The 26,329-nt window shown below is 39.8% G+C and overlaps 1 protein-coding gene across 2 annotated transcripts in view; it reads left to right on the top strand.

The window, feature by feature from the left end:
* Positions 1-26,329, top strand: part of pappaa (pregnancy-associated plasma protein A, pappalysin 1a) — a 97,763-nt gene that overhangs the window by 26,692 nt on the left and 44,742 nt on the right. For both annotated transcript variants that reach the window (XM_079363576.1, XM_079363575.1), the window contains exons 7-10: positions 356-857; positions 7,845-7,973; positions 8,147-8,238; positions 11,944-12,140. In XM_079363576.1, coding sequence (XP_079219702.1) covers positions 356-857; positions 7,845-7,973; positions 8,147-8,238; positions 11,944-12,140 — 920 coding nt within the window. The remainder of the gene's footprint in view (positions 1-355; positions 858-7,844; positions 7,974-8,146; positions 8,239-11,943; positions 12,141-26,329) is intronic.

The raw sequence follows: 26,329 nt of genomic DNA, 5'->3' as shown, positions 1-26,329 counted from the left end.
CAATCTTTTAACGATTCATCCCATAGTGTAAGTTCTGCCAAAAGTGATCCACAAGGTGGCTCACATTACATACCATTCCTAGCCAGCAAACAGGGCTACTTACCTTTATAAATATTGACAATTGTTGGAGTGATTTGGCCCTGAGAGGAATATTCCCTTTACCAAATACAATTGTGAGGCTGAGTGCCAATAACAGTAATTTACTGTTATTTTAGGGATTGGCCAGGTAGGTATTGCTTATTGGGTCTGATTTACATCTAACATTGTTATCTGCAAATGATTTGAGGTTGTAGTTTGTGTGGTTTATATGTAGAGTGTGTAACCATCTGTGTCTTTTTGTAACTCTATCCCATAGGCCCTCCAGATGTGGAGCAAGCTTGTGAGCCAAGTGTGCGCACCTGGAGTCCCAATGCAGGGATCGAGCAAGGTGTTGTTGGCCTGTCGGAATGCCCACTCCAGGGTTGCATGCTTCAGCTGGAGTTCCTCTACCCGCTGGTCCCAGACTCCCTGACTGTGTGGGTCACTTTCTTCAGTCCTGAGGAAACGGCGCTACCAGCAATCCACAACATCTTACTGCTGACTGTCAGGGGGAACAACATTTCTTTGGGCCCCAGTAATGTCTTCTGTGACACCCCACTGACTCTGAAGCTAGACATAGAAGAAGAGGTCTACGGGGTCCAGTTTTTCACTATGGAACAACACCTTGAGATTGATGCCACCCTTATGGCATCCAAGCCAGACTGTGCATACTGTCGGCATTGCCAACCGCTTCGCTACCACCTATTGCGCCAACCACCCTTTACCCATGCTCCACACGGTCTTTTGTTGAATGAGCCTACCCGAAGATACACAGACAGGTGAGTAAACTAAAGGATGAATATTAATGCACTAAGATATACATCTGAATGTATCGGCAAGATGCATAAGACTCCATATGCTTGTCTTTGTAAGGTTTGAAAGCCAAGCATTTAAACAGAGGAAGGTGTACATGCTTTAGTTTGAAAAACCCAGCAAAGCATTTCTTTTTTATAAGTTTAGAAATGCTGAGTGACTGCCACTGAGCTTCCTGCTTAAGTGATGTTATTAGGGTATTTTGGATGCCCTAGTAAGAAGCTGTTTGTCTGTCTGTGGAATGTTTCCACAAAAAATATTGGTGTAATACCAGATATCCTTTCCAATACCCCAAGGAGCGCTAGCTAGCCACCGCTGCTTCTGCAGTTTCAAATCTCCAGTCCAACATTTGTTTCCTAAGTCACAGGTCAATGCCTGCCCACATTTGTTTTTTCCATGTTCCATGAAGCAAAGGCAAACAGATGGCTTGTTAAAGGTATTATCTGCACACTGTGGTGAGAGTTTAGTGCTTTGCTTTCATGGAATTTGCTGACTCGATAAAGATTGTGCTATACATGGCACCGCTGCGTGTTATGCCATCTCACTATCGTGTTGTCAGCGCGGTTCACATGAGAAGAAAAGTGCTTGATAATGGGCGAAAGGGTGAGTATGCATGTTACTCAAGATTAACTGATGATACCCAAGTTACATTAAGTGAACTTACACAATTTCCTGATTGTATGGAAGTGTCTGTAGAAGGCTGTCTGCAGTAAAGACGTATTTATTTGGGGTTTGGCACAGTTCAGTGATTATTGATGTACTCTAGGTAGTTTCGTTGCTGTGGTATATTATACTAGCTGTGGTTGCATTCCAGTGGTGGTGGTCAGTGGCACTGGCTGACTTTTTCTGTACTGTGAGCATATGGGATCTTGTCTCTGTAAAAAAATCCAGCCATCAATTTCTTTAACATGTTACAATTAAACATAAGTGCAACAACATAAAATATACAACGTAAGATATATATTTCTCTGTTTAAGTAAGCATTCACCTCAAAAAGTTAAGAGATAGAATAAAACAAACTTTTATTACATATAATGCAGCCAACATGAGAGAGCATTTGTAAATCAATAAAATGCATTAATTTAGTGTCTTCCTATCTTTTGAGATCAATGCAGGGGAAACCAAAACATTCATTTATATTGTGCTTTGAGATTTATCAGTATTGTTCCTCAAACCAAAAAAGAAATGAATGCAAGCAGATCCAGGAAGGTACAACTACTGTGGGCTTCTCAAACACATTTTCCGGAGAAAAAATAGACACGTCCAAAAGGAGAACCAAAAGTCAAGTTGTCTGACACATTGTTTTAATGGCTAACATGAAGCCCCATCACACTCAGTGTGTCACAACAAACATAGCCTTTGACATGGCAGAGGAAGAACAGAGCAAAGTTCACACAGATGTTTTTCACACGACAAAAATCTGACCATAAATGCTCTGTTTGATCACCCCACAAAGCTGCTGAAATGCTTTGTTGACCACACAGTAAGCTGCTTCTTCTTGCAACATGTTTCTTATGGGGTTGGGTAGAGTGATGGGGGTCTACATGTGGGTGGTGATTGACCTCCCGCTGTCGGGCCACTGGCCTTCACCTGAGCTGGGGCAAACTGAGCAAGAGGACAACTGACATCTTGGCTTCTTTGGCTCCATCCATGGGTGGCGGTTCATTTAGAATGGCTAAGGGCTGGGAGGTCAGTGTGACAGAGTAAATTATTGTGGGGAGTGAGAAGAGTGAACTGAAGAGGAGACGCAGGGGTGGAAGGTTGGACTAGTTGGGGGTAAATCATTGAGAGGCTCAAGGGGGCCAATAGGTGATGGAGGAGAACATTAGGGGGTCGAGAAAGTATGAAGAGAGAGGGTAGAAGGATGGGGTTGGTTTGACCCCATTCCTCTGAGGCACCCTGGCCAATGGGCTAATCCTCTTCCTGATGTGGGATTCAGAGCTGTCATTCAGTCAAAGCCTATCTCAGAGCTGATGTGACGAGACCTCCCAGCCAAAAGAGAGAGAGGGCAGTTCCCACCACTATCACCACTGCCCCATACCCCTGCTGTAATCAGAGTCCTACGTGGCCCTATTCAACTCTTACCCATTGTAGCTCAACAGATAAAGTCGGCTGCAGCTTGATAAATTGGTTTACATTTTGTCTACTTTTAAAAGAATGGTTCAAGATCGTTTGTATTTTTTCTAAGCAATTGCGAAAAGTGTGAGCAAGACAACTTCCTTTCTGAAAACGACAAATCCATTGACACGTCAAAGAGATGCAACATTTGCCAAATGATACTGTTGGTTTGGGAGTCACACTTGCATGAGAGAAGTTTTGTTTAACTGGTATTGTCAAAAACGATATAGTAATATATCAACATTTAAACTGCTATCATCCTGAGTCTCGAACTATATTTCAAATAAACGACAAGATTTTTGGCAACACTTCCAGTTTCCTCATAAATTTAAATTCCCTCTCACCACTCATTGATTTTACTTCTTAACTTCCTGCAGTCCCCCGCCCTTATAGGAAGTTGGACATTTAGAGATGAGCCTTGCGTAATCCTCCTAATATGAACCATACTCTTGGGTTGCAGACAGAGTGAATAGTGTAGTGCTCGTGGGGAGTCTTGGGATGTCTGGGGCACTCACCAGAATTTCTCCAGCCCTCCGTGTTCCAGGATATAACACAGATAAATTATCTCAGAATCAAAAGGGATAACAAAAACTGGTTATTAAAGTGTACTTGCAGCTTTGTTGGTGTGGATGTGAAGATGGAATATTTACTTTCTTTGGCAGAGGCTGCAAGTGATACATTTTAGACCAGAGAAGCTGCATTTTAGTCACAAAAGAGACTTATCAGCAATCTATTTCATTATTAAAAACACCTTTTTTTGTTTTATGTGTTTGCAAATTTTGGGGCACACACAATAAATGCACGATGACAAAGTAAGGCGTTGGCCGTGAGCTGGATGCAAGCTGTAATTCAGGTAAGTGGTAAAGAGGGAACTGCTGTATCACGCTCTGTCTTTAGTTCAATTTATGACCTGCCAATGTCACAAAGAGTTGGCTGTGCAAAAATGTAACTGACCCAAACTCAGACCCCCTCCTAAAAAGATCGATGTGTGTACCTCTTTTAGCAATAAACATTTGTTGTGTTTATTTGTTGGTGTAAAATGGCAGTGAAACCTGAAATGCATGTCAGCTGCCATGCTTAAAAAGGGAGAATTGCCCTGTTTGTTGTCCTTGCAGGCTCAATTATGATATTTTCTCAACTTCCTTAAATTTATCTGCTTTTCTCATCTGGGATCTCTCAGCCAAGAGCAACAAACAGCTACAGAACGGAAACACATCCATATGCATGCTCACACATGAGCCTAGTGCGCAAATAAGTGAAGGTAGGAACACACACAGATGATGGCAGACACCCATTGAAACTGTTCTTGCTCTCAGTAGCAGTCACATCCATTAGCACATGCTTGCATGTAAAATCACCTGGTGCTATCAAAACATCTTTGAAAGGCATATTACCGCGCCTGACTTTGAGCATGAGCCAAGATAAAACCTCTGTTCCTGCAGGGCTTCATGAAATAAATGTCGAGATGCACCAAGAAGCACCGACTAGGAAATCTTAGCGTGTGAAACCTTGTCTGTGACTTTGCAGCATAATTGACACATCATAAAAAATATATTGCTTTATAGGTTAATGGTTAATGTTTACAAAGCTGATTGAACAAATGCTTATTTTTGGTTTTGAGTTATTTTTGGGTTAATTTGAGAAGTGACATAGATGATCACACTTTTATTCCAAAATGTGAACTATATTCACCTTGGGTCACTAAGAGCTCAGAGACAGAAAACATCTGATGCCTATCATCATTTAAGCTAAGCCTTTGGTCAGCGCTTTAAAAAAAAAACGTTTGCATTAAAAAATATTCAGGATTTGGCTTAATATTACAAACTGTGCATTCAGACTAAATTTTTCTAAAAGCCACCACAGTAAACGGGACGATATTACAACTGAATCTATGTTGAGATATCTCTTATACAGAAAACCCTTTTACCTGCAGTTTTACCAATGAAATTCATGTGCTTTCCTGCTGAAAAGCTACATCTTCCGACTTTTTTTTCTTGTCTATTCTGTGTTTGCTCTGCTCAAAGATAAAGTCTCCCACAGCTTGACTTTTCCAGGGGCTAAGCTAATTCAATTACTGGGGGCATGTTTGAGTGTATACTGGAGTTCCACCAGCATGAGCCAACATCGCAGAACAGGACACACTGAGGTATAAAAGAGACTCTGTCAGGTCAAACATTCACTGTTGATAATAATGAAGCCAATATAAATATCTCATCCGAGGCATAGTTTTCAACGTGCAGAAAAAAAAGATCATTTTGTTACTTGATCTTTCGGTCCATCAGCTTTTATATTAGAAAAGCACGGTTAACTTCAACTTGGTCCACTTTTATCTGCTGGAATGTGATGAACAAACATGGCAGGCGTTGAGAAATGAAAATGAAGGGAGAAAACAAAAGCAATGGATCATTGTCAGACATGTCGTGAAGAAAACAAACAAGGCTGTCTTCAAAATAAATCACGAGAAGATGGGCAAAGGATCCCGCATACTTAAGAGCAAACATGAACTTGTGCACCTCTTGCAATGTATTTTGTGTGTGTTCATTGGTACAAACAAAATATTAAACCTGTTTCAGAACACTCAATTTGGCTGCAATTATATATAATGCACAGTGCTTTTCCATCCGAATGGAGTAAAATGTGCCTCTCATTCAGCCATTCAAACACACACACTCAAGCACACAGGCACTCACGCATTGTTGGCAACCAAGCTGGCATGCTAGCAACATGTGATTCATAAGAATTCAAGTATGCCCTTATGTTAATGTGAGCAGTACAATATCGCTGCATGCATGTCACTGTAGTTACAGAGGGCATTCCAAAAGGAGGTATACTGTACTTGATGGTCCACATGAAACGATCTATGGTTAACTCACTGATTCCATTCAGCTTTATTCACTGACATAATTCCTGCCATCTACTTTACCAATACAAGCCATGATTATACACAACAATCTTACCTTCCGATCCATGTATGGAGTGATTAACAAAGAGAACTTGTATTATGCCAACAAAGTTGTTTTTAAAAACAAAGCTTCATTCACTTCACTTTGTTTTGTTTTGTTTTCCAGGACACTCTTGAAAAAGAGTTTTTTAATCTCAATGATTTTTTTTTTCCTGGTTAAATAAAATAAATAAATCATTTTAGTGGCATCTTTTTACCACATACTTTTGATACCACATTTTTATTGGACAAATTTTCGGGGGGGGGGGGGGTTCCATCACAGCAATTAGTGGGCATGCAATGTCTGAATCAGAACAGCACCTCGATCTTCTGACCAACTAAAACAATTGATTGGTAGGGTCAAAAACTCTGAAAGACAAAAAAAAAAAAAAAAAGGAAAACCATAAAGGAGAAACCAGGACCATAAGCGACAAATCAAAACTCGTATGAGAAACCAACACTGTAAGCAACAGGGGGGAAAAAAGCAAAAACGGAAAGAAAACTGTAAACAATGCAGTCACAAATGAGAGTTCTGATGTGAAATCAGTTATCCTGTTTTTATTGTTATATTCACTACAGCCAGTTAACAGTGCTGAACACAAGATTTGTTGTGCCTTTACATGTCCTCATTATTATTTATTATTATTATTATTATTATTATTATTGATATTATTATTACCAACATTTATTCTTTGCTTTGTTTCTTGATAAGTTAAAATGATGAAAGTGAGATAATCCCTGATGTGTGTAATTCACTTGATAAGTGACAAACAGCATGTAAAGGCAAACAACAGATCTCAGAGACTAAGCATAAAAAGTGAAAGTGGTAAAAACAGGACAACTCATTTCATAATAGCACCCTCACTTGTACTTTAGTGTTTTCTACTTTACAGTTTTCTTTCCTTGAGTTTTGTTTTGGTGCTTTGCTTATGGTTTTGGTTCCTCATTGACAGATTTGATTCTTTCTTCTTTTTTTGCTTATGGTTTTGGTTTTCTCATTTATGTTTTTTTTTTCCTTTCAGACTTTAATTTCAGACTTCCTTATCATGGTGACTCAAGAAACCATCATGGCGACTTACACCAGCAAAGTGAGTAGCCCCCCCCCTCCCCCACCCCATATATTTCTCCTGTCCGTTGATGACTTATATGTGGGCAACAAGGGCCGGTGTGCTGGGCCACCAAATATTTTGATTTGGAAAACACAAACGCACTGATGATATCTGAATGACGCGCAGACAACAACACACAAACCTATAAATCACTTCAGAACCAGCTGTCATGACAGACGTGCTCCAGGCCTGTAGGGGGCGTGGATTAGAATGTGCCATAGGTATATACTGGTGGATTTTTAGGACAGGCAGTGACATCAACGTGGAAGTAGCAAGTTCATTTTCCCAGCCTTGCCACAATAACCACTTCTCCCAAAATTTAATTTGAAATGGCGCCTCCTACAGGCCAGGATAACTTTAATTGAGATGCCTGGATATCCAGCATTTCCTCTGGCATTTTTTCCCCAGTAAGTTTTCTTCTGGTTGAAGTTTTTTGGTAGTTTTATTGTATTTTTCATTGTGAGCTAACGTACATATTCACTGTGATGGTTTTTTGAATTACTATGACAAAGAAACAGATCAAATCTGGATCCAAAAGCATGAATAGAAAGGTAAATGTGTGGAAGTTTGTAGTTAAAATGTATTGAATTAACTCGTGGTGATTATTTTTGTAAAAAATTGCTGCAACTGACACTCTCACCTGCAGACAGAGCATTAGTTCTGCCGACCCTTCGCCACCTGGCTGATCAATGTATCTTTCCTTCATGTCATTCCTCTTCAGACTTTACTTCATCTTGCCATTAAATACTCAATTTTATGTTGTTTTCTTTTTTTCCTTTGTGTAGGGATGTGCTGCCCCGCGTAGTGTACACTTACCAGGTCCAGACCATCTCCAGCAGCAGTGAGAGTGAGCCTTCCCCACCTTTGGTTCACGAAGTTGGTGCACCCTACTGCGGAGATGGACGCATCCAGAGGTACCAGTCACCTATAATAACATGATCAAGATATATTTATTTATATGAATTGCATGCATGCATAAAGAGTTGCATTAAAACTGTTTTTAAAAAACAGTCGTTTTTTTTTTGTTTTTTTTGCCATGCAATTTCATGTGTCGATGCTTTCTAAGTAAAGCATCTTGCAATTTCAGTTCCAAAGGGGAGGAATGTGATGATAGGAATTCTATGAATGGGGATGGCTGCTCCAGTCAGTGCAAGAAAGAGCCCTTCTTCAACTGTATTGGTAAGTCTGAATGTCTAAGGTCTGGGAATGTTTACAGTCACTGGTTTATTACCCTGTGTTCAATCAGAATTGAGTATATTCTTTTTATTATTAATTTGTTTTTGTACACATTGGAATCGTTTAATTAGGAGAACTGTTTTTTAACAGTAAGTAAGTTTTATGGTGTGATACTTGTTCTGGTCTGTTCTTTGCATTGACACAGGTTGATCTTGGATGCTTTCGCACATGCACAAAACTCCTTAGAACTTCCTGAAATGTTGGAGATGAGGTGCATGTGTGAATGCAAACAGTCACATTTTTCACTCCTGCCAGCCACTTAATAAATACTCCATGTGAAATCAGGGTGACATGATTTGAGAATGCAGCAGTCAATATTCAGGAAAGTTCACTGGGTGCAAATGGGGGAAGGGGCGAAGACGTTTGTATCCTGACTGTAAACACCCATCTGGTGTGAGCTCTGTGCACAATATGATGCTGCTTCGTCATGCTTATCTTTTTGCCAACATGTCCTTTTTTTGCGATTTTGTTTTTGTTGATAATGTGAATATGTCAAACTACATGTTGCACTGATAAACTTGTGTACAAAAGCAAAGACTGACAGGGACAGCCTCCCTCTGTGAGGAGCATGTGTTGTGTGAACAAGCAAGTCAAGAACATATCCAGTCTCCAGTCTGCCTGAAATGTTTTAGAAATTTTAAGAGCGCACAAGTGAAAATGTCTTTAGCCTTTCTTTAGGCATCTTGACTGTACAACACTGTCATTATACAATGTCTGACACAGACTGGAAAGGAGAGAATAGATTATGGAATACACACCGTATTGAAAGTTGTTTACTGATATTTTGCAAAATCAACAGTAACTGAAAAAAAAGCAGAACGATAAACTATAGTGTGCCTTACTACGTAATGAGCTGTATCTAGCGCTTTTTTTAGTATCTTTTTTAAACGTCTCTTTGAAATATCTCACTGGCTGAAAGTGATATTATTATTATTATTGCAACATTACATTACAATATCTTAACATTGGATAAGTTCAGATTTGAGCAACAACATTACAGAATGTATTCAATGTCTCTTTGGGTTTGATTGTTTTTTTGTGTGTTGAAATAGAAACATAATAAAGTCGTAAAGTTTTAGAAGAGACGCACGTGGTAACTTTGTGAATGAACACATTTGACATCTGGGTGTCTTTTATCCAAAGGCTTAATGCCTTCCTTGAGGAGAGGGAGGGAGAGAGAGAGACAGAGAGAGAGCGAGAGAGAGAGAGAGAGAGAGAGAGAGAGAGAGAGGAAAACACATTAGTTACCATAATCACTTCAGCCTCTTGTTTAAAATAAAAATCTGGAAATCATTATTTTTAAAAGAGTGAGTCATTTTACACAGTTGAGTGACTGGCATCCCCTGCGTTGTTGTTTTTTTTTATGAAGAGATGGATGGTTTCCTCTTCACTTCCCCTGCTGTCTGGCGATCATTTCGCCCCCCTGTTGTGAGTGTGTGTGCCATTGTGCATGTACAGTCCATGCATGCATACACACATGTCTGAGCCTCTGTGAAGTGGCCACTTAATCCCTGTCAGATTGCTGGACTGCATCGACGGTGCTGTTTTTCCACCAACTGCAGTACTCAGGGGCTTGTGTAATTATGTGTGTGAGTGGGACGCTGTCTGACATAGTTGTAGTTTTGCAAAGAAATCTGAAACTATAATGATGGGACCTTCTGTCCATCTGTCGGCATGTGTGAGTGTCTGCCTGTCAGTGTGTTGGATGGTGGAATAGAGCTGGATGGAGAATTGACAAAAAAGTAAACAACAGTGCCATGGTGCCTCAGTCTGGATGAACTTTAACAGGCTGTTCACACGACTGAGTCAAATTATTACGATATTGTCAAATTCTTCCCAAATGACCCCAACAGTTAAAGATGTTTTAACAGGTTATGAAAAAGACTGAAATGATTATTGTGGCTTCTTTGTGACCTTTAAAAGCAAATATGACCACCAGCAACAAGGTCTATAATTTCTGATTAGTTATACAAGGAGATGAGAAAATTATCTTTCAGATAACTTTCCAAATATTTATGTTTCCTTTCATGGCGTCTATAGAGTAGCAACCCAAGCTAGTATTTAGAAGAATAAAACAATATCTCTACATGGCCTTTTTTTTAAAAACACCATGCACTGTAGCATCCTTTTCAAATCATTTCCATGTACAGTAAAAGAGTGACAGATGTCAGCTTACAGTTATGGTCAGTACCATGATTTATTCTAAGAGTGAAGACATAGCCTCCTGGCAAGCCGCTTTTGCAATAAGGAAAAGTATAAAGACAAACACTTTTTTCTGTACCAGGGTGTAAACATGTTGGCCTAAAACAAATAGCATGTCATCATGGGCTATATAGTGGGGATTCCCTGGCTTTCAGAGCCAGCTTCAAGTGCACACTTAAGAAACTGCAACTGAAACTGTTTGCATCATAGGGTACTCGGGTATCTGCCAAGAATCAAGTCTTTTATAGAAGTCAGTGTCAGGAAAAGAAAATGATGAGGAGGAATTGCAATTACATTTTAATGAGCTTTATTGACATTCTTGCTAAAACAACAGCAAAACTTTTGAAAGGTCAGACGTGTCCCAGCTTCGTGAATTGTCAGTGTAACTTGGATTGCCTACAGACGTTTCTTTTCTCAATCTCTATCCATCTTTGTGCATGTCATCGCTCTTTTTCTTTCTGAAGCTGCATGTTTCTCTTTTCTGTCTTGCACTCTATCACCTTTTCCACTTTTCCTGCTATCTGTTTATTCTACCCCTGTCCCAACGCTCCTTTTCCACCCTTGTCTCTCTTTTAGCTCGCACTCTCCCCATTACATGTGCAGCTTACATGAGCTCCCTCTTCTCCGCCTCAGTCTCGCTCCTCGCCTTCTTACTTGCCTCTGTTCCCGCTGAGTGAGTGGCGGGAGCCTATTCCGTATGCCCCCTCAGTAGCCCCTCGTTTTGCCGTTGCCAGAACACAGAACTGACTTTAGTTATTTGGCCGTGCTGGAGAGGGGCTGGAATTTCGAGGAGGAGGCCCCGGCCAACTTGGCACAGAATGCCGCCTTTCCCCCTAACTGGAACCCCACCGGCTGACACTGCTTTAGCTGAGAGCTGAGAGCAGTGAGGCCCAGGCAACCTTCTTGCTCTGCTCCACCTCTCCTCCAGTCCATAAGCTTCCAGTTCCAGACCTTAACTCTGGTTGGGACGTCTGTAAAAATTACGGCTGTATCTTTCTTTACTCTTGACTTTGCCTGGTTTACCCCCTTACTCAATTGTGACTCTGTTTGACTCTCTCACGCTCATTTTATCACCGTCTCCTTTTTCTTTCTTTGTTGATTTTCTCCTGATGACATCCTTTTAACTCTTTGTAGATTCTCACCTTCACAAAATTATTTCCCCTTTTTCATTGCCAATCCCCCCCCCCCCCCCATCTTCTTCTCCCCGCTTCTGTATCTGGTCCTCTTCCCTCTTCAAAAACAAAAACTTGAGAGCATTAAAAAGTGCAGATACATGTCTATAGAGAAGTGTAAAACAAGAAGTGTTTCACAAATACCTACCCATTTAGAGAAGAGGATAAAGTCAGGGATTTCTTGACACCCAATCTTCAGTTTAACTAATAGAATTATTTGTACGGTAAACTTAAATAAACTGTGATTTTTCCCTCATTGGTTTTTCACCTGCAGAGGAGCCCAGCATGTGTTACTACTACGACGGTGATGGTGTGTGTGAAGACTTTGAGCGGGAGACTGGAGTGAGGGACTGTGGCCTCTACACGCCCAATGGTTTCCTCGACCAGTGGGCCTCTTCTGTGGAAGTTTCCCACGAGGAGAAGCCTTACTGCTCTGGCGAGGTGTCTGCTGGATATCCTGCTGTCACTAAGGTAAGGCAGATTTTATACTGAATGAATCTGTTTGGCATTTTTGTTCAGCCTCTGCTTTCATTTCTGTGATTTTTATTTATTTTTTTACACATTGCATTTGGTGCGAGTCCAAAGGGGAAGACTCTTTGATGTAAATGATCACGTCAGAGGTTAACAAGCACTAAAGCGTTCCATATGAAAACACTTAATCAAATATCATCAAACAACAATTAGATCAATCAAAGAGTCTTGTGTTCCAATCAGATACTGACAAAATGACTTTATAATGGGGCTTTTTAAAACAGGCAATCTTCTAAATTTGTTTGGTCTTTGCTCTTTAATGATTTGGTCCCTATCACCCATTAATCAATTCACACATTGATGATAATGTAGCTTTAATTTTCAAGGAAAAACACAGCTTATTTGCCAGCTAAGTCATACAAGAGATTGCAACATTTAAAAGTTAAAAGTCTCCCAGCGTGGATGAAGAAGATTGCTTGTCCACTGAAGGCCTTTACCAAGCATTTATCTGTTTCACTTTCACTGCAAAAAAAAAAAAAAGTTGGGCCGATTTCCCAAAATATTAGGGTGAGGCATACATTCATGCGCACACACTCAAAGCTTGGACATGTGGACGTGCATTAGGCTAAATCCTTTTTAATCCTCTCCCTTAATGTGCGTGGTCAAAGCAAAGGCATGCTGTTGAAATACACAATCTCTTAGCTATCTTTACTATTCATCATAAGTCATTATTATGTATTCATATGTAATATCTTGTTTTCCAAAAATCTTTTCGGGGTAATTGTTTACACCCAGTTTTTCATTGTTTGCAGTATATTGCTTTATATTCAGTCTAACACTTCAAAGAAGCGACTTTATTGGAATGCTGAGGCTTAACAACTAGACTACACTTTGTTTTCAGAGGTGTGTGTGATGTTGAAAATGTGTGCTGTTGACTGAGGAGCTTGTTCTCATTGCTTGCCATCCATTTCAACAGGCCAGTGAACCTGGTATTGTTGAACGGCTGCGGTCAGGGATTGGTGCAAACAAACGATATGTGCAAACAAAGATAGGAGTTTTTATGGAAACCATAAATCAGTTTGATTTTTGTAAGGCACCACTTCTGTCTGAACCAAAAAAAGAGAGGGAATATGTTTTAGCTAACAACGTTTGCTAGGGGTCTCGTCTCCAAAACACATGAGACACCTGTGGAACATCTCCATCTTCCCAAAGAGAAAGTGTTTCTGCTATGAAGAACACATAAAAAGCACTTAAACTGTGAAGAACACAATGTTCCCCATAGAATCACATGTGATGAGGTCACTCTATTACAAGGCCACGGACTGTTTACCCGTTGTGGACACATAAGTGCACATTTGCAGGTGTGGAACAAATTCAAACGCAGGTTTACAAAACACATCTGTCTTATCACTATCGCCGTTCTTGTTATTGCACTCGCAATAAGTTCCCGCACTTTGTCATCCATCCAGAATATTACGAGTTGGAAAGCAAGTTGGTACACATGTTACATCATAAACTGCGTTCTGCAAACCCATTCTCCAATCCAGCATCAGGACATTTAATCACTGACATTTATTTTTCCTCTCCAATAACATGCACTCCAGCAGCATCAAATGCCATCTCTTAAAGTTCAAATTAACTTTGATTACACCGTCCTTGCAGTTTTTTGAGAATACACACATAATTCTGGACACAGAATGGTTAACAAGTACCTGCCTGTTGTAGTCACTCAAAACAGGAGATAACAAAGCATGACCTCAAATATCTGAGTTGAGAATCTTGTTCAGAAAATGCAATTGTGCAACAGCATGCATGGGGCTACGTCGAATGCCCTGAAGGCTCATGCCACAGATGAAGCATGTGTGGATTCGTTCTGGAGATGAAGACCCGCCTTTGTTCATGGATCCAGTTGAGACGTGACCACTTAAGAACAATACAGTATATAAAACAAAAACAGTGGCTAATCAGTACCAAGCAACTTTATTAAAGTTGATATCTATTAATAAGTTGCATTTCATGATGTCTGTCATTTGGCATTATAATCATACAAGAATTGGCTAACGAGTGCCCAACCATAGTGATTATATTCAGGCATGTGGATCTCATTTCGTCGTACTTCGTTCCAGTTTTCAGTTTGTCAAGAATTGTTTACACAAGTGATATGATTTCTTTGTGTGACTTTGAAGATTTCTATGGTTAAAAAGGAAGTGAATGTGATAAAACCAAGAGCAACAAAGTTCAAGCCTCTAAGCTGTGTAGTTACTTATGGTATATAGTTTATCTAAAATCTTTGTGGAAAAGATCATTTGTTTTTTCTGAACAGTGGAGTCTGCCAAAAGCCCCATGGCTTTCTGGAATCAGATTCAAATATTGACCTTTACAGGGGTCTAGAAGGTCTAGAAGTACTTAGAATAAAACTGATGATTGTAACAGTACATCTATTGGCTATTTTGTGTACTCAAAGTAATTGACACTGAGCTATCAAGCTATCTGCTCCATCTCAAGACCTAATTTACAAATCACTCGGTGCTAATAATATTCTGGCCCAAACGCAAACCCATAACTAGTCCTGCTCTGTGCAGGTTTTCCTTGTTTTGTGTTCTTTTGCTGACCAAGTGGTCGTGTCCACATAACGATGAGCTATGAGGCAAAGGAAAACTTTTTCCTTTTTTTTTCTTCTTTTTTTTATACTGAAGTTCAAAAATGCAAATTGACGTTCACGATTTAAAACAAAGTTTCCTCTCTTAAAGGAGCAAGCAGGGGCAACTAAAAACGTGTGCGTAACGCACAAGAGTTTTGTTAGGGGTGCATTTAACTCCCTGCTTGTGTTTTGCAAATAAGAGGGTTTCTATTTGAGTCATTTGCACAAAAGCTGAAAATTCCTTTTGTGACTAAGGCCCTGAATGCATCCCTTTTGTGTTAACACATTGTTGGATGTTGCTATGTGAAACAGAAAGCCTTCTGTGGATATTAATCTCTCAGGATGGTTACGTTTGTTTCTTTGTCACTGGTTTTCCTCATAGCCAGAGATGTTGTTGTCTCTATGGGCACACGCTATGCAGAGGGTAATTTTCGATAAGACATCCGTTTTGTTTTCATGATAGATCAGCGTTATTCACAATAAGGCTTGGAGCTGAGGTGATTGACAAGTGAGCGCTGTGTAACTGGTTGTCAGGAGGCTTAACACCTAGCTGACCTCCAGCTCTTAGCCTGTCATTAGGTTGACTGAAAGTTAGGCTGAGACAGCATTAACAGCATGGCGACCACCATCGACTGGCTCACAAAGCTCCCTGCAGTAACAGACGGGTGACGTCATTTAGGTTTCAACCATTAATATTTACAGCCTATAGATTTTTGGTGGGCGAATAAATTATGATATTGGAGTGGAGCTTGGAAGAGTACACTGATAAAATATATCTAATCTAAGGAAGATATTGAAGGCAGTGTTCACGTGATAGTTTAATTTTGAAGAATACAGGAATAGTATCTTTTTCTGAGGAACAACAGTTAGGAGCACTAAGAGCACTAAGTGAAATTATATAAGACTGAGAGTGACCCTGTCAGGACCTAAGCTGCTGTTGGAATGGTTGGAATGGAGAGCTGTCGTTTCTTTCACATCAAGTAACCCCTTGATCTCAGCCATGCACAGACCAGAGGTAATGTCATTACCCCAGCAGGAAGCTTCTGGACTTAGTGTCTGGTCAACAACTAGCATCCCTCCACAATATGTACACAAATTGTTCTTCTAATGGATTTGTGTGGACTCATTCACACAGGCAGGATCCAAAGAGTCTTCAGCGTCAGGGTCTTAACGCTGACAAATAAACTTGCTGTGTTTATGTCTTTGTAAGATGTGAAGCCCCCTCAAGCCATGGATTTAGCCATTCCTTGGCTTTTCTTAATCTCTGGATCCTGACTTGAGGAATAAGAACCATTCTTCCAAATCAATCTCCCTCATTGAGTGTGAAAATTAACCCGAAGACAAGACAAAAAAAGACCAATTTATTATTTCAATACGGTCAATATATATATATTTGTTCAAGTGGCAAAGCGGTCAAGAAGCCGTAGTAATTATAACTCTTGTCAGTTTGGAACAAGGGTAATTTAAGTGAGTGACCATGGAGTTCACACAGTGTTGGATGGGGCCAAATGTTGGGCTTTGGAATGTCAAACTGCTGTTCATGTCCTGTTTCCAACCATAAGCTAACCTTGGTTTCGGTTTTTTAACATAACCACAATCTTTCCCAAACCATACCATGTCTTGACTTTGTTCCCATACCAGATGGGATGATGAGGACACTTGCGTTTGGAGAGCAAAATGGTCAATTCTACGAAAGCATTCAATAAATACTGATTGACTGTAGTTTTCTTCTATTCTATCATCCTGCTCACAGACAGAAAAAACAATCAGCAACAAAAAGAAAACATCTTTTTCAGAATTAATACCTCTTTTTTTTTTAAGGATTCAATTCATGACCTAAAAGTGGAGTTAGAAAACAAAGTATCCAAAATTTGTCCTAATGAAGCTTTTATTTTTATTTTATTTTTTTTTTACAAAAAGGGATTGTAAAGCTTAGTCTGTGCTGGTAGTAGTAGTTAACTTTTATCTGGATCTAACAGTACATTGAAAGCCTTGTTATGCCAAATATCTCATTCATCCTTTTGTGGTTTAAAGCACTTGGGGAAAGCAGGGTTAAAGATGGGTGCCTGAGAATGGACAATAGTCAAGTTTCACTAACTCTGTTTTAAAGAGTTTGTTCTGTGTTAAGGACAGGATGAGAAGATAGTTCATCACTTCCTTCTGATCTGGTAAACAATTCCTGCATTGGTCTTGTGTATCAGATCTGTTTGATGTCTCAAGACACTGCTGATTGTGTGTGTGTCTGTGTGGGTGTGTGTGTGTGTGTGTGTGTGTGCGTGTGCGTGTGCGTGTGCGTGTGCGTGCATGTGATAGGGGTCCTCGCGGATGCAAGAAAGCAACAACAGCACAACAATGTGTTATGAGTACACAAAGCTATGAAGACAGAACAAATGTCAGTGTGTCTATTTGATGCCACTGTGACTGATGATCAGCATGTGCAGCAATTGTGCTGAACTTCTTTCTTCACTTCTTAAATTCAACGCACCAGATCTCAGCAAGAATAAAAGATGTGTAAAGACAAATACATCCTGCACGTTTATAACTAACAGCGTAGTAACTTGCAGTCTCCCTTAAACAGAGTGTAGATGTGTGCTAGATCTTTGTATGGATGACACATATTCATTTTTGGGTCATAGAGTGTGAATTCCAGCACTTACTTGGAATGTTATGGACACTGTTGAAGTATAATTACAGATTTGATAAGATGTTTTTTTTTCTGGTTAGTGTTATCGAGAATTAGCAGCTTGCACAATTCTGATGATATGAAAGAATAACATGGGAGCGCTGGTTGTGTGGTGCTTAGTGCACGCGTCCCCTTATAGTCCTCTGTCCACTGTCATATTGCTCCAATGAAGGCAAAAAAAAAAAAGAATAACATGCAGGTTTGGTTAGGGTTGAATGAAATTAAATACTAATGTGCGGTTAGGGCCTGTAATATAATGTTTTAATGACATAACAAATTATGTATGGCTGCAAATGGGAGATGAAAACACAAGAGTTAATACTTGTACTGCAAGCAATGGTAAGTATGTAATTTGCTTTTTGGAAAATGGTCCAAAAACAATCTTACAGGCCATTCTCACAACAAAATGTCCTCAAATGTGCAACTTTGTCCAATCAAAATACCATGTGGACGCCAGAAAATGTATGGAGTTAATAAAATCAAGACACATTAACGATCACAACAACACTGCTAAATTATTCCAGCCATAGTTTGGATTGTTTTCATTCTCAGACCCATGACACAATGCTGTAGAGAACCTCTAATAAGAGGCTACCTGCAGATACAGTCAGTGTGTCTTATTGAAATGACTCTTCCTTCTTCCTCTGATCAAGCTCACACAGGTACACAGTCAGACAGAGACTCACAGGGAAACACACACACTCCATACAGGATTATAGGGCAGGTCCATAGGGGACTGAAATGTACTACTGCTGTCTTTGTGGAGCAGAACAAAATGTTCCCCCACTACCACACCGTGGAATACGGTGAGCCAGCTCCACTCGCTCTGGGGGGATTGGATTGGAGAGCTGGCCCTAGCAACTAACCTGTGTGTGTGTGTGTGTGTGTGTGTGTGTGTGTGTTTTTGTGTGCCGGTGCTCGTGTGCATGCTCCTTGCCTTCAGGTACACATGTGTAGATGAGTTTTGTGTTCTTAAGGAGTGTGCGTGTACATTGAAAGTTTAACATCAAACAGCAAGCCAGGTGATTTCTCCAGAGAGCGCTGCTGCCCAGGCAATCTCTGACGCAACCCCTGGGCACCCCTGGAGAACACTCCCCTTAATTATACATAAGCAACAGAAGGGATAACATTTTAGTCCTCTCATGCTGCAAGACATTTCCCATATATGAAGTTCAAGCATCTTTACATGCTAAACAAACATATGTGCATGAGGTCTGAATTAAATGAACTGGACCACATTCGTCATCATAGGTAAGTAATGCTGAGAGGGAAAGGAGACGGAGAGGAAAGTGTCTGGTAGAAACAAAGAAACAATTATTGGCCCAGTTTTGATCCCCGAAAAAAAATCCGGCAGCGTTTGCTCACTTCTCTTTATATGTAGGCTATTGCCAAGGAAACGCATTCACACACGTGAACACGTGCACAAACTCAAACACACTCACACAAACGAAGATGTGCATGCCTACAAAAACAAAAGCCCATACAGTAGCAGAGCTGTTGCTTTCAGCTGCACAGGATGGCCAGCTTCTTTGGCACTGCCGCTCTCCCCCCGACATCCCCCCTGCCCTCCCCAAAACCGCAGGGCCCTCGTCAGGCACGGTGCCAGTGACATAAGCGTGTGGTAACATTAAAAAGAAACCTCTGAGATGGCGTTCCTTTCCCCACCGCTTTTACTTTTACCGTTTTAATTACTATTGTGGTTCTGCGATGTGGAAAACCTCATTGTGCCGGCAGTTTTTTTTTTTTTTTTTAGTTTTTTTTTTTAAATTTTATTTGTGGCACTGATGATCTCCTGTAACGTTTTCATGCAGGTTTTGTTGCAATTTTATTGACCATAGGGGACCACTGACTGAGCGACATTTTAATCTCTGCAGATCCATCTGTTTTCAACTTTCAAACATTGTGCACTCGCCAATTTTGACTGTCGTTTGTGGTCCATGCACCCTACCACCCAGTCACTGCTCGTGTCCACCCAGTCACTGCTCATGTCGGCTCTGATGAGGATAATGAGGACGGGAAAGGTAAAATGCATAATTGCACCAACTTTCTAACTTTAACAGCCCCATTTTCAGTAGGCTATGGAAGTGGTCCATCATTAGCCGCAAGACCTATGAGACGGTGAGCTTCGGTGGGTATGGGTGGGGCTGGGTGACAGGACATTACCTCACACACCAGGCGCTCACCAGCATTCCAGTAAACCATGGGATGGTGCTTGGAAACTCATACTAGTTTCTCTCTGTTGCTCTTCTCCTTCTCCCCACAAATGCCTCACAGATGCTCTCTCCTGCAACTTTGTATGTAGGCCTTTGACAAAGGCAGAGGGAGGAGTGGAAAGAAAGAAAAAGAAATACCTTTTGTTGGAAATAAACATTTTTAGGAGGGACTCTGACAGAATAAATATTTTTTCGGAAACTGTTTTTCTGAATTTACATGTGTTCAAAATGTCCAAACGTAAAAGAAAAATCAACTAGGTTAGTGCGTGACCTCAGAGAGTCCTTTAGCGGAACCATAAACTCAGAGAGTTGCTTGTGTCCTCAATTGAGTCTTATGCCATGCAGAGGAAGAAACCCATGTATGAGTACGAGATAGATTGCCCATAAGGTGAAACCTAAACACTCAATACTTATATTCATACAATTGAATGGATGGGAAAAATGAATATGTTAATGTGTGTTTTGATGTTCACTGCTGAAGTGGGCAAATGCCACGTGTAGGATGTTGAGATTTAAGACGATGGGTCTGCAATCATTCTCGGAAATGGGGACATGTAAATTGATGAAAAGAAGAGGGATTGTGGGAAAGTTGGTTGACAAAGATAAATTCCAACAGTTCTAACAACAAGCCAGTCCACTGATCCTATCTACCATTCTTCCACATGGCAAATTGTATGCGAGACATTATGCTGTCACGATGGCGTCCTTGTGTCTGTCTGTGTGGATGGGTTTTTGCTCGCGGGATCACCACTGCGCAACCGAACAATACAAAACCAGGGCCTCACACTGCGCATCAGTTGTATACCATGCAGATGAAGAAACCTAATCTAACTGTTGCATCAAACGAAAACCTTAGGACTGAATATCTAGCCTTAATGCATTTGTCAAGGGGTTGACAGGAGCATGTGCTCATTTCTGAGAGTTTGGAGGATTGTCGTATAAACAGTGACATTTCAATCAAATTTGTCTGGCGTCTCAATAAACTTTGAAAAAGTTCCCCCGTCTCCTCCTAGCTCATCATCTTTATGTTTGAAAAAAAGTGCTCTGTCAGCATGAAAGCACAGTCCTGCAGAGTGAAGGTGCAGATATGATCTCTCTCCATACAGACCCAAACGGCACAGAACAGTACAACTGTTTTGGGCATGTTTGTGGCTGAAAAACAATGAGTGCCATATGCATTGTGAATAAAGCTTGAGACAGAGCAGATAGTTGGGGAGCGAATGATGCACTGTTTTTGGAGATACAGGCGGCCGCAATCCATTCTTTGTGTTTCAGGCCCTCAGAGTTTTTGCACTGCTTTTTTGGACAAATTTCTTGAGGTTCGCCGCTTAGTACTGATGGACATCTTTACTTACTTCTGTGTGAAATGTAGTATAACTTATCGTCTGATCATAAATAGAAGTCTATAATGTAAATTCACTGTAACCTGAAATCGAATTGGGAAAAAAAAGTAAACTAAATCAAACAGCGTAACATTTCTCATTTTTACTGAATCCGTTGGCTTGTTCTAAATGATCCATCAGGGAATCCAATTAATGCAACTTCTCTGCAGTGAGGTTTCTCTGTCTTGTCTGACTCATCCTTTACAATAAATTGCTTGTTTGCTGTTTGTTACTGATATGCATTGACTGATACGCTGAGACACCAATTTCTTATACGGTACCTACCAATTCAGGTTATAATGTGTTCTGATGTTGGCAAAGTGGCGTGGAGTGATAAAATCAAAATAAGAATTCCCATCAGTTGTAATAACATTTAAATGGATATATTTGTTTAAGCTGAATACCAGCAGGGGCGTGTCCAGATGACTCGCTAGTGGTGACATGGGCCCCCCTTGAAATCTGATCGGCTACCCCTTGTGACAACTCATATCCTAAACTATGAATGATTATTTGCATTGTCAGAGGCAGGACTTGCTGGTAGATTTGAGTAGAGATACCTGAAACTAGTGACTTCCATAAACTGTAGGACTTTAAAAACGCAAAGACCACGTGTCAGCAAATTAGAGTTATTAGTCACAGACTAAGATTTTGCAGAGAATGGACATCTTGCATGATCATTAACTGCAAGAGTCATAGAGTCTGTAAGAGTATTTCCCACCATGCACCTGTTGGAAATGAACAACTCCAGCTTTTGAGCAGAAAACTGAACAGAAGGAGAAACTGGTCGCGTTGTGGTGATATTCTTGCTCTCTTCACAACTCACAACAGCAGTTTCTCCTCCCTTTCCACAGACGAGGCGAACTGCACGCTCCTATGCCTCCTGGCCATGTTAACTAGTTTGCTGCTTCCTGTGTGGTGCTGGCTAGAAAACTCCTATTGGTTGTTGAAAAAAAAAAATCACGTCATTGAATAACAATTTGCACAAGACAAGACTATGGACTTGTGATAATATTCAACATGTTTGACTTTGTTGTAATGCCAAGGCAAGAAAAAAAGACTGCCTTCAAACAACTATAATTGAGTTTTATGACCACTTCCACCAAACAACTGAGATCACGGAAGGCCTGCATTAACTGCAGACTTGGATTTGGACCTTCGTATGCATTTGCACATTGGCTAGTGCTACATCCGGTTTCTCTTCTTAGTGATGAACTGACTTCACTTTGGAACCAAATGTCCGTGATATGGGAAAGGGCTGGTGTCCTCTATTAAAACCATTATTATTGTCATTACTCTATTTTTTTTTTTAAAGCCATGGCCAATGTTTTTTCTTTTATTTGTTTTTCTTTATAACTTTAATGAATGTTTTTACAGTACAGACATATTTCCTGCTTATTGAGGCTGACAGTTGCACACTCTCTCTCTCCTCACCTTTATCTCCTCTGGTTTCCTCTTGGCTCCAGTCACTTAGCTTTCCTTTCATCTGGTGTGGTGATTTACAAACACTAGTTTGTATCTGCAGACCTGGATTGGCTGTTGTCTGCCAGTCTGACTCTCCAGCTGGTACAAATTAAAACCATGTGTGTAACTGTTCCTAATCGTGTGTGTGTGTGTGTGTGTGTGTGTGTGTGTGTGTGTGTGTGTGTGTGTGTGTGTGTGTGTGTGTGTGTGTGTGTGTGTGTGTTTCAAGGAAGGCGAGAAGTTGTTTTGTTCCAAATAGATGTCTCAAAATTGGACTTGTGTATCCAACAATGACTGCTATGTCCTTGTTGTGAATCACAACAAGGGAAACATATGTTGACCATGTCCTGAGGCAATGAACGCTATCAGAAATAATTATTTGTTTTATTACTTTACCAAATAGATACCTTTTTATGCCCTCTTTACACAACAAACAACATCACCATTTACAGGCAAACACAACAAACAGGCATTACTCATTATGGCCTTGACCACATTAGCTTTTCTCATCACTTGTAATACATTTAATTTCTTAGAACAAATCCTCCACACTATCGCACTGTCCTCCCCAAAATTTCTTATGGATATTCTCAATCAATCCTTATTTTTTTGACTTGGTTTATATTAAAGAGAAACACAAACGACTTTGATGTTTATTGTCTCTTCGCTTCATTTCTGTTTGGGCTTCTTACATTGGTTGGTTCTTTCAAAGTCGTTCACTTAAAAAAAAAAACGGAGATGATTTTATTAAATATATAGTATTTTGGGATCATTAACATTTGTAAAGAGAGGTGCACATGCAAACTTTGCAAATCTTAGCGTGGCTCTGAGTTCCACACCTCGCCAAGATACTGTAAATAATGTGTTTGACACCAATTACTTTTTATCTCTCAATGTTTTCCAGTGATTTAATATTCTGTGCGGCCGGATTGATCAGGGCTTACAGTATTTCCACAATAGAAAAAAAATCACATCTGTTTCTTATTTGGTTTCATTTGATGATGGATGAGCAATAAAAGTTTATTTTTAAAAAGTCGTATCGTTTCAGAGATGGATATTAAAAAAGGCTAAAAAAAAAAAAAAAAAATGGCACACCAAGACAAAGAGAGGAATTCAGCTGTGTTTTTCAGTCACTACTACTTCCTTGTCTGAATTCCCTTTATGCACATATTATTGTAAGTATTGTGAAGGTGTTTGCAGTAATCTTTATATCTATACCTCTAAGTGTATGTCAAGAACCCAACCTGTAATTATATAAATAATACTAATGTTTCTAGGCCCCAATCCAACACCCTTCAGTGCATTAATCAATGCACGTGTCTTTCCCCCCTCCTTGGAGACTTTGTGTTGACAATGCATCGACCTCTGTCTGTAATTAACACCTGATCATGCGACCAAATGAAACAGGAATAGATTTAGAACATTTCAGACAGGCTGTCAATGACATCTTCCTGAGTCGCTTAATTACACACGCCCCCCACCGCGTTAAGTTTTTCTCCGCCAGATGGGGTTGAGACGGTCTCAGGACTCAGAAAATCTTTTAAAAATTAAAAAAGGACATGCCAAGATGTAGGATGATCAACGCCATCACACTAGGATGGCAGTTTCTGCCTTGATTTCAAATCTACATGTTATTATTCAATGTCAGTGTTGTAGTCAAGACCACACTAAATGAGACCAAGACAAACCCGAGAGAGGAGTGCTCTGAGACCAAGATAAGACTAAAACATTTAGGGATGGAGACCATGTCAGGACCTAGGCCATCAATTTTACGAGAAAAAAAAATCCTTGCGGCTTTAATCGAGGGATAAAAAGCAAATTCCATGAATTGCAGTGTTGTCTTTTTTGAAAGGGGTGTTTTCCTTCTAATCACAGTAATGACATGGAAAAATCTGGAGTACGCCCAGCCTTAAGACAAGACGCCTTTGACTCCGAGACGAGACTGAGTCCTTCAAAAAGTGCTCTCTAGACTAGTCTTGAGACCAAGACCGATTTTGAGTACTACAACTCTATCTCACACTATTGGACGTATTCACAGTATTAACTAGGAACTAAAGAGTATAACAACATATTGGCGGTCAAAAAACAAATTGAAGCAGTTTCCTTTACATGAACAAAGATCTCTTTTGTCACAGGATGTAAACATTATCACACCCTTCCTACTTGCTTAGCTGGAATATTACCTTCAGCATTCAAACACCAACTTACTTCTTGCATAATTTTAAGTGCGGGCTTGTAGGAAAAAGATCTTGATAATTCTGTGTGTGAATATAGAGTTTGGCCATTGTTATAACTTCATTGTTTTAGTTAGTATCTTCTGATGAATTGCAGATTTTTTAACATAAATCTTGACGGACTAAGCTTTGTTCTCACTCTGCCATATATCACTGTACTTTTAGCAAATTTTAAAAGTCCTCACTGTCGTAGCCCAACAGAAAAATCAACAATAGCATAAGAAAGGGCCTTTTAAAGTTTGTTTGCTAAACATAATCGAAGGTAAATTCCAAAACTATGAGTGATGTGTGCTCAAAGGTTTATTTATTGACTGATTTGCGGAAAGTTTAATCAACACATTCTAAGGAAAAATAACCGTAACGGGCAAAGATCAACGCTTGTTATCAGCAACTTGAGCCAGTAAATTCATTTTGACAAGCAATATTACTCTGTGTCAGATCACAGAAAACCCCACACATCTTCTGAAGAACTTTGTTCTGTAACATTTAGCTTTAATAAAAATAAATGCAGCAAGAGAAAAAAAAGGCTGTTATTTTTCAATAAATGACTACAAAGTTTTGTGAACCAACCACCGTCAGCAGTTTCTGGTGCCTGGTTGACCAAAAATTTAAAATGTTGCTGTGGTTTGTCAACTTGTGTTCTTTTAGATTAAATGTTAATAATAAAAGGGAAAAGAAAAGAAAACTGAACTACTGACTTAGTTATGTGTCAGCCCAATGATTCAGTGTTCAGCACTGTCAGCTCACACCAAAAAGGTTTTTGGTTTTTAATCCCAAGGTTGTCTGCCAGGGCCTCTGGAGTTTGCATGTACTTGTTGTAAGTTGGGTTTCTACCAACTTCTTAGAATGTCTTTCCAACATTAAGCCTTAATACGAGAAATATTCCCATTGAAAGAACATTATCTCTTTTTCAAGGAAGGACTGTCAAAGTAGTCAGTGCTATGAATGATAGCTGCTTGGTGCTATCATTGGTGCTATAGCTACTGAAGATAATACTGCAAAAGCCCATGAAAATGGTGTTGCTTGAATGAATTTCTTCTTGATCCAAAAGGGAATCCAATTTTATTCTTTGATGGAAGCCAAATTGCACTCTAAATTGTTCTGTTAGAAGGAGGAGATGATGCTATATAGAAAATGTTGAGACAAGTTCAGTCAACTATTTGTTTGAAGTAAGGCTTTAATTAAAGTAAGACTCTAATCTCTTTGACCTGGTGAAGCACAAGCCCTTGTCTTGTATTCCCATTTACTTCCAGTCTTAATTGTAAAGATTTCCTTTGGGCAAAGTTAGAGGAGGCAGAGATCGATGTAATAGTGTCATCTGCATAAAAATTGAATCCTGTATTGCAGCATAAAGAATGGAATGAATTATGAATGAAATAGGACACCATTTGTATATTCAAAAGTCTAAAATCTGAACAATTTATTTTGACACTTTTCATTTTAACACTTAACTAGTTTTCAAAAGTTGCCTTTTTGGTTGAGTTAGTTAGTTGTGATGTGAGACATTCTGTGCATGCTCCACAGTTCCCACATTGGGTTTTGAACTTGACTTACACCAGCATAAACATAGCATAC

The sequence above is a fragment of the Symphodus melops genome (assembly GCF_947650265.1).
Source record: "Symphodus melops genome assembly, chromosome: 16".
Taxonomy (NCBI): domain Eukaryota; kingdom Metazoa; phylum Chordata; class Actinopteri; order Labriformes; family Labridae; genus Symphodus; species Symphodus melops.
Note: the sequence above shows the minus strand (reverse complement) of the source record. Positions and strands in the feature narration are given on the sequence as shown.